This window comes from Vitis riparia, chromosome 12, assembly GCF_004353265.1.
Source record: "Vitis riparia cultivar Riparia Gloire de Montpellier isolate 1030 chromosome 12, EGFV_Vit.rip_1.0, whole genome shotgun sequence".
Taxonomy (NCBI): Eukaryota; Viridiplantae; Streptophyta; class Magnoliopsida; order Vitales; family Vitaceae; genus Vitis; species Vitis riparia.
In genome coordinates, this window is record NC_048442.1 from 11,223,478 (window position 1) to 11,235,907 (window position 12,430).

Here is a 12,430-nt window from a genome sequence, read left to right on the forward strand (position 1 = left end):
GTCATGGATTGTTTGTTTGGTGTCTATGACCGTAGGGAAGGAGCTGATCAAGATTAGTATGTTGATTGGTTTGAGGTAAATGTAATGGAAATTGCTCCAAGGAAAGACTGTGTATGTAATGTTGGATGTTTCTTTAGAGTTCAAGCAAGCCGACCCGGTTAAGTTTGAGAAGCTTGTCACTAGTCAAGGATCTGACAATGAAGAGGAGCTTGGCCATCTCCTACACAAATTGGTCGGGAGCTAGAGTTGTTCCCTTAATGAGTCCATGGCAGAATGAAACTAGTCAGCATAATGGCATTGAAATGCACGACGTGCAGGTTGAGCCCCTTTGATTCTTGCCCACGGGGTCACAACACAGGTTGTGGCGTTGCATTGGAACTCTAGGCCCGTGACAACTAGCTCTCTTAGAATTCAATTTTAAAGTTAATTCAACATCCCACTATAGATTATCAATTGCACTCCAATACCCTATGTAAATGATAACAAGACGCAAAGTGCTCGGATCCGTGATTTGCTATCCATTGCATTAGTCCCCCCATGAACTGACATTCGTAGTCTTTAGTTCCTTTAGAAGAGATTTTAACCATAGGAGTTCACAAATTCCTAAGGTCATTGATATAAATCCAACTTTTATACTAAATCTTGTCACAACTGATTGTTTTTTGCTTCTCTGTGTCACCAAATTGCCTTTAACAAATGTACAGTACCTATAAATAAATTGTTTTTAATTAATACAGCCTACCCAATTAGCATCAGTTTATGCCTCTACCTTTGGGTTGCTGTTTTTTGAAAATAGAAATCTTTTCCTAAGTGCTCCTTTGAGATATCTAAAATTTCTCACCATTGCATTCATATGTACTTCATTTGGTGCATGCATGAATTGATTGAAAATTTCAATGGCCAAGGCAATGTTAAAATAGGCAATAATTAGTTGAAATAGACATTTTTTCTATAAATTAGTTGTATATTTACAGCTATATTATTCCCATTGATGTGTTCTGCCATGTATAGGATGTTAGGATTTTTTTCCTTGTTTAGAGCTCTATAAGTCAACTAGTGTATTCTATATATCTTGAAATATTTTTTTATAGGTAACAAATCAGTTTTTTTATCACTCTTTCACAAGTCTACATGGTATCAAAGCCATTTAGGCTCTTGGGTTTACACGTAGCCTTCATTGTTGTTTTGTTTAGGTGGAGTTAATTGCCACCATTCTGTGTCCTACTTCACAACCTTCATTGTCATTATCCTTTCCACTTATTTCTCAATTCATAGCCTTCATTGCTGTTATTTATTTTTTATTTTTTTGTCACCACCTAAGAAAATCTCCTTCTCATTCAGTTCCTACTATCATATTCTCCTTCAACCATGTTTAAAGCACCTAAGCCCACCAACACCACTTCTGCAGTAGCTTCTTTCAGCGCCCAAGCATCCATACACCCTGAAAATCCTACCCTTCAAATCACCACATCAAAACTAAATGGAAGGAACTTTATGGAGTGGTCCCAATCTGTAAAAATTTCTCTGAGAAGCAAAGGGAAATTCAAATACATTATTAGGACAGCAAGACCACTACTTGAAAGTGATCCTAAGTATGAGATTTGGGAGGTAGAAAACTCAATGGTAATGTCTTGGCTACTACACTCCATGCAACCTGCGATCAGTAAGACATCTACTTCTTCCCACGACTAAAGACATTTGGGAGGCTGTTAATAAGACTTATTCAAAGGTTGGTTTCACTGCCCAAGTTTTTCAGATCAAGCGACAGATTAGGAATACCATGCAAGGGATTTCAAGTGTCACGGAATACTATAACTCTCTCGAAGGGTTATTGATGGAGTTAGATCTGTACCAAAACATGGAGATGGAATCTACTGCTGATTCAAAGAAGATGAAGGACATGATGGAAATGGAACGAGTCTTTCAATTTTTGTTGGGACTTAATCCTGAATTTGATCAAAGCATGTGAAAGAATACTAGGAAAAGACCTTTTTCCTGATCTTGATGAAGCTTTTTCACACATTCGTAGGGAGGAAAGTCGAAAAGAATTGATGGGCAACAAAACTGAAAATTGTGGAAGTCTTACAACAGAAAATTCTGCTCTAGCAGTAACCAAACAAAATCAAAATGCAAGTGACAACAAGAAACCAATGGACAAGGATAAAATGTGGTGTGACTATTGCAACAAACCAAGACACACAAGAGTCATGTGTTGGAAGCTACATGGAAAGCCTCAAAACCTGAAACAAATTGGCAACAAAGGAAGAAATCAGCCTACTAGATTGGGACAAGACAATCACGCAGCTATTGTTGAAGAAAAATCAGCATAGTTGGGATTCAACAAATCTGATATTGAGAAGCTAAAACGATTGTTGAACCAATTCGAGGATTCTAATGCAAACCCCTCGTCAAATTCAGGTTCATGTTCCATGGCTCAATCAGGTTGTTATTTTCAAGATCATTTGGGGAAGACGATTGGGCATGGTAAGCTAAAAGATGGACTTTACATCTTGGAGACCAATTGGAGAAGTGGAGGTAAAACACCATGACCACTTTTTAGTGGGAGCTCTATTCCTTGTAAGGATACCTTTAGACCAAATTCCCCTCTCACTTCAATCTATATACCTAAATTTAACCAACCAAATGGATGATATACACTTGCCTAAAGTGGCCAGGAGAAACCTTTTTGGATTTTCTCAACTCCTTGAAGGATATTGTTAAGCTACTAGATTAAACCAAAAGTTCAAGTTATTTGGTGAAGGGCCAAAAATAGATTTCAAGCCAACTTGGGCCCCTAACACCTGCTCACAGGGAGCCTTCTTTGAGCCTTTACATGGGCTCAATAAATAGGGGAAATAAACATTGGTGATACTCAAATTCATGAGCTCCCTAAGCTAAGGCTTTAATTCCACATTAAGCTACCAATTTAACCTAAAAGCTGAAGTTTTTGTTAGATACAAGGCCAACTATGTATATAAGCCAACTTAGGCTAAAGCCTTAACAAATGTTAAAAACTTGAACAAAACTTTAATGATGGTTAGGCATTTAGATTTTACATAAAAATAAGAACAAGGAAAGATTTAATCAAGGTGAAAACAAAAGTTGAGATACTTAACATTTTATCAAACCACTATATCTCAAAAACCAATTGGTCAAAGATTTTCACTTAGGAAAACTGAAGTACTTTCTAAAGCAAATAGCTAATCGGCAATCGCATGACCCAATATTATCTTCCAACTTTTTTTTAGATATTAATATGCTTGAATCACTTCATAGTATTGTGTAAGATAGACACAAAAGCTATCAAATTGTTTGATACAACAAAATATTAACCTGCATATAGTTTTTAGAATCTGTAGTGCAGAATTAATATTTCAAACATAAATATTGATACTATTTGTCTAATATTGTATACTTTTATAACATAAGAAAGTCCATATGCAAAGCATGAGTCAGCCTAGTAATAGTTAGACTAAAGAAAACTGGAGAGAGAATAAAAGGAAATTGGGAAGATCCCCTAAAAATAGGGATAGTAAACACAATGACAACACAATGTGGTTGAAAAGCAGCTAAAAGATTACCATCACCATCACAAAAATGGCTAAGTTTCTCCCCTTGTAGAACTGCCCAAAATCAATTACAATGACTCAAAACTATTTATTAGTGTTATCCACAAAAAAATGCAAGTTCCCAGCTGTTGAGAAATTATTTTCTTGAATTTCTTTAAAATAAAAATGAATTTCTTAAATAAATTAGCATTAAAAAAAAGATATAATCTAAAGCAGCAATGCACTGTGGCACAACATTGTTTCAGACAACCTAGCTTATTCTGCAGGGAGATCTAAAGTACTTTGGCTGCTTCAAATGATTTAGACATTAAGCAACACTGCAGTTGTCTCAACATTTAAACCTTTCTAATCAAATTGGTGGATGATATAAAGTGTTTCAGCAAAGAATATTCCATACATTATCAAAAATCCAAATAGTTCAATTACAAAACAAAAAAAAAAAAAGAAAAAGAAAAATCTAAGTAGTTTTACCATTAGGAAACAATTAAAGGTTCCTGGACAAAAGAATAAATATTTACTTCATGGACCGTAGATTCCAAAAGAAAATTCCTTCAGTTTTGGACCCCTGTCCAATCCTTGTCCAAATACACCTTATTCCAACTTGTCTTCATATCCCTTCTAATGTGTTTGGTTGTTTGCTTTATTTTTTACTTTTTGATAGGCAAAGAAAAGTATGTATAATATAATAACAAAAAAGTATAGTGAAGTACACATGAAGTATACATGAGGAACCTAAAAGAAAGGCCTTGAAAGAGAAGTCACAAAAACTCTCAAAGAGACCCCACCTAGTCTATAAAATCAAACAAAGGCATTGAACCTTCTCTTATGTACATGCTAACCCAAGCTTAAAGGTTGTAGAGGAATGAAAGATTTAACTTTTGGTAGTCTTTCCCCATTTTCAAATACTCTTCAACTTCATTCCCATCAAATTGTCCAAAAAATTTCAGAGGAGAGGCTCTCCACGCCTTTCTTTCCCTCCCTATAAAGGAACCATGCTTAACAAAGTTTCTTTCACCATAGAGGGGATCACCCAAACTACACCGAATAAAAAGAACAACATATGTCATAGAATCCTTACACAATAGATTCCCCCTCAAGTTTACGAAGAAAACATCTATTCATTAAGAGGCCACCTTCTATTTTAGAACTAATTTGAAGTTAAAACTTTTCCCTATTTCCTAAGCAAAAAACTCACTTTGAATAGGACCACAGATTCAAATGATGTTCGTTGGAAAGGGGAGTGATCTCCTAGGCTCCAAAACCAAATAGAAAGATTTAACTAAAAACACACCCTTCTTAGCATCCTTCCATATCACCCTATCATTCTCTTCCCTCCTAACCAAAATCACTAACAGTTTAGAGAAAAGAGTCTCAACAATGTCTAGCTCCCAATCATGAAAGTGCTGATAGAAGCACAAATTCCATTGATCCGCTACTCCTAAATCCTCCAATAAATTTGTTACCCAAGCCTGCTTAGACAAAGTCATCATACAAGGAGGGGAAGGAAACACATAAGAGCTCCTCACCACACCATCTGTCCTTCCAAAACTCAACACTCCTACTATTACCTACATCAAAGGAGGCTCTACTAAAGAAAAGATCTCACCCTTTCCTTATAGCTTTCCATACTCTTTTAACACTGTAACCATCTCTTGCTTTGCAGGAGTGGCAACCCACTTCCTCCTTCTTGTACTTCTCCTCTATAATCTGCTTCTCAAAAACTTCCCCTTCAAAAACAAATCTCCAACACCACTTACCAAGGAGAGCTCAATTCAAAAGAGAGAGACTTCTAATGCCTATTCCCTTCTTCCTCCTATCCAAGCAAACAATAGACCATCTTACGAAATAAGGCTTATTCTCCAAAGTTCCACCTCCCCAAAGAAAATCTCTTTGTATCTTCTTTAACCTTACCCTGACCCTTTGATGGACTACTAACAAGGACACATAACAGATTAGTAAGCTGAACAATGTGCTTCTAATCAACGTTAAGTCTACCCCTTTTGGAAATATATTGTCTTTTGCTCATTAAATAGCCTTTTACGAAACCTCTTTTTCACTACATCCCATACAACAAATTGATATGAAAGGGGCACCTAGTGACAAACCTAAGTATATGGAATCTCCCTTACCTTACAACAGAACGTCATCATCAAATCTTCTACATTTGCAACCAACCTAATGGTATAAATTCACTTTTTTCAAGGATAATTTTAAGCTTTGAAATTACTTTAAACCACATGAGCAACCAACTTAAGTGAACCATTTGATCATGAGAATCTTAACAAGAAACTAAAGTATCACATGCACACAAAAGGTGAGACACCTCCACACCATCTCCACTTCCCCCTCACCCTAAAACCTAACAAGTAGCCCCCCTCCCTAGCCCTCTCTAGAAGGCAATGCAACACCTTCATAGCCGAAACAAATAAATAAGGCAAAAGAGGGTCCTCTTGTCTCAGCCCCCTTGAGATCTAGAAAAAAAAAAAAAAAAAAGTCTAATTGACAAACATTGAAAACTTTGTAATGAATATGCACAAGTGAATCCAACCAATCCTTTTTTTGATCGAATCCCATTCTCATAAGAATTACTAGCAAGAAAGCCTAATTGACAAGGTTGTAAGCTTTTTTAATATCCAATTTACAAATTATACCACTAGTGTCGTCCTTCAACATGGAATTGATTGCCTCCTTCGCTATGAGAGTTGCATCCAAAATTTGTCTCCCCTCCACAAAAGCATTTTGAAACTTAGCCACCACTTCAACTCTCAAATTTGTCTCCCCCCACAAAAGTATTTTGAAACTTAGCCACCACTTCTCTTATCACCATCTTTAATTTGTTGATGAAGATCCAACTCTTGCCACAAAATTTTTGGGTATTGTAGGAGGTTGTTATAGTGAGATCTTTTTGCTTTGTATTTTGGATCATATTCTTCAACTCATAAATTCACATAGCATTGCATAGGTTTCCGAGATAGCATCCCAAATTTCATTAGTTGAGGAGAGATACAAGAATGGTTTTCCAATTTCTAGTAGCATAGAATTCAATAACCATGACATAATCATAGAATTCTTAGCTTCCCATGATTCATAACATAAATCAAACCTCTTTAGTTCCTTAATGGGACCCCATAAATACTTCGTTTTTCCTTTACTTGTGAGAAAATATTTTGCTAATTGTGAACACTTAAAGAAATTTTCTCCATTCAATTTTTCTATTGTAAGCTACAACGCCGGATTGTTTAGAGTGACAAATTTAGTTTGAGATGAAGAGACATCAAAAGGGATATTTTCAAAGACTTTTGACATGGTCAAGGAAGACAAGACAAAAAAAGGAATAAAAAAACTGATGGCAATGAAGTCCAAAAATAAGAAATTTAATCTAGGCAGTGAAGGCTAAGAACGAATTTTTTTTTTTCTTCAAAAGAGAGCAAATTGCCAAAATTTCTTTTCCAACTCTCATACCATGAAATGAAAATGAACACGAGATTGTTTAAATGAGTGATAGAGTTAGTATGACATGAAGAGACATCAATAGGGGTATTTTCAAAGATTTTTGACATGGTGAAGGAAGAAAAAGCGAAAAAGGTATGAAAAACTAGTGGCAATGAAGGCCAAAAACAAGAAATTTAATGTTGGCAATGAAGGCCAAGAATGAAGATTTTTTTTCTTCAGAGGAGAGTAAATTGCCAAAAATGAATATGAAGTTTTTGAATAATTTTGTATTCTCTAGATCAAAGGGATTACAAGGTAATATATAAACAAATTGTAAAAAAAAATAAAAAAAAATAAGAAACTAAATCAAGTTTGATCCTAAAGTATACGATTTCTAAAATCACTCCAAAATCTAATATTTACCTAAAGTATAGAATATAATCAAATCAAAGAAAATAAAGGACAAATATAATCAGATCTGTTAAGTCAACCACATATTCTAACAGTTAGTAAAGTAGGGAGTCATACATTTGATCTCTTTTTTAGAGGACTTCTACCTTGATGAATAGGGAGTCATACATTTGGGCAATTACCTTCGCTTTCTAGAAGAGACAATTTTTCCTTCTTTTGATCAGATTTGTGTAGCAGATTGTTATGGGGTAAAGATTTCTCATCGTTTATTTAATTTAATATTTCATGGGAATAAAATGCTTGTTTCTTATCTCCAAGAAAAATGGCATGATAATCACTTTTATATCTATTTCAAAGCAAACACGATAGCTTTAAAATGTTATTTCTGTTTTAAAGCAATATGACAATCATTCTGCATGTGATTTCAAAATCTTTTTCAAATGTAAGTCGATGAGGATTCAAGATGGAGGATTCATGAAAAATAGCATTTCCAAGTATTACAAATTCAAAGGAGAAGTAATTGACCATCAAGCTAGCCAAAAAGAGGATATTTTTTGGAAACTAGGAGAGAAGGTACCTTCACATTCTGACATTTAACCGCACGAGCAGCCTCTACAATGGCCTTCCCAACTGGATGAATGGTATTTGATTCAACACCAGCAGCTAACTTCAGAACCTCAACTTCCGACCAAATAGATTTAGAACTTTTCCTGTAGCAAAACACAATGTTTCAGTATTTTTCTAATTTGTTATACTCTAGCAAACAATAGACATCAAATTATTTCAGGAATATTTCCTAAAGGGTTAAGCTGTTAGGGAGAGACACAACAGTAGTTACAGATTACAAATAAATAGATAGGGACGGTAGCTGTAGTAGAGACTCAAACTCAAGAGCTCTAGCTAACCATACTTTGATATTATGTTAGGTTAACAACTATCTAAAAACTTAAGCCTTTAGGATATGGGCCCACACTATATATTATGCTAACAAGCTACTAATTATCTTTCACAGCAATAGCCACAACATATATACTGCTTTATATTGCAAAAGATATTCTTAAGGATACTAAGTGCCATAAATTAAAAAATCTGTAAAACATCCAAGTATCCTTTTGAGGGAAAAAAATAATCAATTCTATCTCAAAAGAAGTTATTCATTTATAGGAGACAAAAAGATATCTCGATAACATAAAGGAGAGAAGTACGGGTATGAGACAGCCTTTGTGAACAAAAGGTGAGAGGAAAACAAATCATCTCTAGCTATGTACATAATAAAAAAAGAATCAGAAGCCTATTTATCACCATCAATCTAGTATGTGCAAGTGAATGTGTGTGGGCTGGGAGCAGAGCAATGAAGGAAGTCAACAAACTCCAGCCAGGAAGCACCTATCATGTATTCTGAAGGCATTTACTAAAAAATTAGTGATTTTTACCTCAAAAAACTATGATTGTTATTTATCATTACTGTGTAAAAAATTATATGACCATCATTGTACTGTTATGAAATCCTAAATGATAGCTTCCTTTTCAATTGATAAGTATCATAAAATTATGAACTGATTTTTAAAGGCAATATAGTTGATAATGATAGAGATGTGAAGTTTAGTTGAGGAGGTTTTCCACAATAAATAATTGCCAGTCCATCTATGATAGGGCTGCCCTCATACCTCTTGCTATCGTCTCTCCTGTTTCTCAACTGTTTTGAACTTGTAGCTCGAGACAAAACATTATAAGTTCCACAGAAATGGGCTCTAATAATGTAAATAGACTCAAACATACACTAAAATGGGTCCACATGAACTAGCTAACCTAGACAGGAAAACAATATCGAAAGAGAGAATTCTATTCAAATTAGTGCACATGAACAAGAAATCTCATCTAGACAAACTTCAATCTATATACTGATCCAAAAAAAAGCAGTAAAAGAAATTGAAAATCAAGACCTTCCTTCCAATGTTTATGGCTTCACTCTTATAATATATATATAATTTCAATGTTGCAAACAAGAAAATTTTAATTTTAATTTTTTATTTAAAATGATCTGATATAAGAAAGGATATTTCCGCCTTGACTCAACCTTGAATCTGTATCTTTCTCACATCCAGGAGTAACAACTTTTGTCACAACAGGTCTGCCAATGGTCAAGGTCCCTGTTTTGTCAAACACAATTGTGTTCATCTCTGAAAACTTCTCTAGAATATTTCCACCACGCAAAAGCAACCCTTTTGTTGCCCCTAGTGAAGTCCCAACCTGGAATGTTTCTAGATTCGATTAAAATCTGTGACAAAATATAAACATGAAACACATGAACCATATCAAATATTCCCCATGAGTGTACAATTACCAGAATAGCCGTAGGTGTGGCCAAGCCAAGTGCACATGGGCAAGCAACAACCTGAATTCAGAAAATAGAGATCAACTGCTGCATAGAAAAAATAGGTAGTGATTTAAGGACAGCACAAAAGCATGGGGAAAACCAATCAAAACAAATGTAATGGAAAAACTTTACTAGGCAGATAGTTATTATTATTATCCATAGATATTGTGGAAAATCATAAAATATGCGGGAGATTTAATTTAGTGTTGTAAATGGGATGTTGTGATTTGATTTAGTGGAGTAAATTAGAGTATAGAATCAGTTGAACTTAGTTTTTTTTTTTCCTTTTGCATGTACTCAAGAGTAGTCCTATATATACGTTGTAATCCTAAACTTCAAAGATATAAAGGAACAATTTCTTTCTTTAAACTTTCATGGTATCAGAGCCAGTTTCCTACTGGAAATGATACATTTCTTTCCAGTTTCAAGTACCAGATTTTTTTTCTGGAACTATTAGGCTGCTAGTAGGAGGATTTGACATCAAGAATCAACAAGGTGGAGAATTTTGGAGATTCTTCACAACAGGTATCAATGCCTCCATTTCAAGTCTCACCCCATGCCACCGGTGATAATCCTTCACCACACATCACCACTCATAAACTAAACAAAATGAATTTTCATTGATGGTCTCAATCCGTTAAATTGTTTATTTGTGGGAAAGGGAAACTAGGATGTCTGATATGTGCAACAAAGGCCCCAAAAGAGGATGATCCAAGCTTTCAAACATGGGACTCAAAAAACCATGATCATGGACTAGTTAGTGAATTCTATGGAGCCGGAGATAGGTAAGACTTACATGTTTTTACCAACAACAAAAGAGCTCTAGGAAGCGGTTATGGAAACTTACTCTAATCTTGGGAATTCAGCACAAATCTTTGAGTTGAAATCAAAGATCTATAATATAAAGCAACGAGATTAAGGTGTGACTAAATATTACAACATCTTGAAAGGTCTTTGGCAAGAATTGGACCTATTTTATGGATTTGAATTGGCATGTGATTCAGATAGTGCCTGTTTTAAAAAGATGATGGAGAATGAACGAGTGATGGAGTTCCTTTTTGGGCTGAATAAGTAATTAGATGAAGTTTGTAGATGAATCCTTGGTAAAAAGCCCTTACCCTCTATCCAAGAAGTGTTTGTTGAGGTTCAAAGGGAAGAAAACTGCAGATCAGTCATGCTGGGAGGCTCTTCTTCAATCATTCATGAGAATTCAGCACTGTTGCAACTGCTGCTGCAATGCTACTGCCAATGCTGGTGGTCAAGGGATCTCAAAGAAAGCAGGGGGTAAAGGGAAGATATGGTGGGATCATTGTAACAAACAATGACACACTAGAGAGAACTGTTGGAACCTGCATGGGAAGCCACAAAATTTGAAAAACAGTGGCAGATTTCATGAGAGAAACGGTAAGGCATGTTGCAACCAAGAGTCCAAAAACCATAACTGAAGCATCTTCATTCAATAAAGAGCAATCAGAACACCTGTATAGGTTATTCAATCAGTCTCCATCTTCTAACTCTTTATCATCTTGTTTTTTAGCACAAACCAGGAAATCTCTCAGTGCTTTAAGTGGTCATTCTAAAAATTTTACACCATGGATCTTAGATTATGGTTCTTTTGATCATATGATGAGCTTGTCAAATTTGTTTTCAACATTTTGTCCTTGTCCAGGTATCCAGAAAATCAAAGTTTTCATCCATTGCAGGGAAGGGTTTAGTCTTTATTTCAAAAATTTTGACTTTAGAATCCATCTTTCAAGCCCCTAATCTTTCATACAATCCTCTTTCTATTAGTAAACTAACAAGGGACATGAATTGTGTTGCTAAAATCAAAATTACGGATGGATCACTTTCATCTGTTGCAGGGAAGAGTTCAATCCCTATTTCAAAAATTGACTTTAGAATTCATCCGTCATGTCCCTAATCTTTCATGTAATCTTCTTTCTATTAGTAAACTAACAAAGGACATGAATTGTGTTGCTAAATTTTTCCCATCTTATTGTGAATTTCAAGACCTATGCTCAAGGAGAACGATCGGCAATGCTAAAGAGATTGATGGGCTCTATTACCTTGTTAAGGATCCTATCAAGAATAGACAAGCTCAAGTTGCGAGTAATTATGTTTTTTCTTCCTCTATTGAACATCAAATAATGTTATGGCACCATAGGTTAGGTCATCCTAGTTTTCATATTTAAAAAAGTTGTCTCCATCTTTGTTTAGGAATAAAAATCCTTGAATGTTTCAATGTGAGGTATGTCAACTATCTAAACATCATCATGCCTACTTTCTTGCACAACCTCAGAAAGAAACCTTTTGCATTGATACATAGTGACATTTGGGGATCCTCACACGTGGTGACCTTAACCGAAACTAGGCGGTCTATCACTTTCATAAACAAGCACACTAGAGTTTGTTGGATTTATTTGTTGAAGGTAAAATCTGAGGAAAAAAAGGGTTTTTTAAATTTTCCATGCCATAAGAACTCAATTTCAAACTCAAATTCAAGTACCTTGGACTGATAATGGAAAGGAATATTTTAACTCCTTTTCTGGAGATTATCGACTTGAAAATGGGATCATACATCAGTCTAGTTGTTTTGATGCCTAACAACAAAATGGGATTACAAAGAGGAAAAACTGTTACT

At 35.1% G+C, this 12,430-nt stretch overlaps 1 protein-coding gene across 2 annotated transcripts in view; it reads right to left on the reverse strand.

The window, feature by feature from the left end:
- Positions 1 to 12,430, reverse strand: part of LOC117925843 (copper-transporting ATPase PAA1, chloroplastic) — a 64,531-nt gene that overhangs the window by 12,613 nt on the left and 39,488 nt on the right. For both annotated transcript variants that reach the window (XM_034844952.1, XM_034844951.1), the window contains exons 10-12: positions 9,757 to 9,807; positions 9,490 to 9,662; positions 7,990 to 8,122 (exon numbers count right to left, since the gene is read on the reverse strand). In XM_034844952.1, the coding sequence (XP_034700843.1) occupies positions 7,990 to 8,122; positions 9,490 to 9,662; positions 9,757 to 9,807 (357 nt within the window). The remainder of the gene's footprint in view (positions 1 to 7,989; positions 8,123 to 9,489; positions 9,663 to 9,756; positions 9,808 to 12,430) is intronic.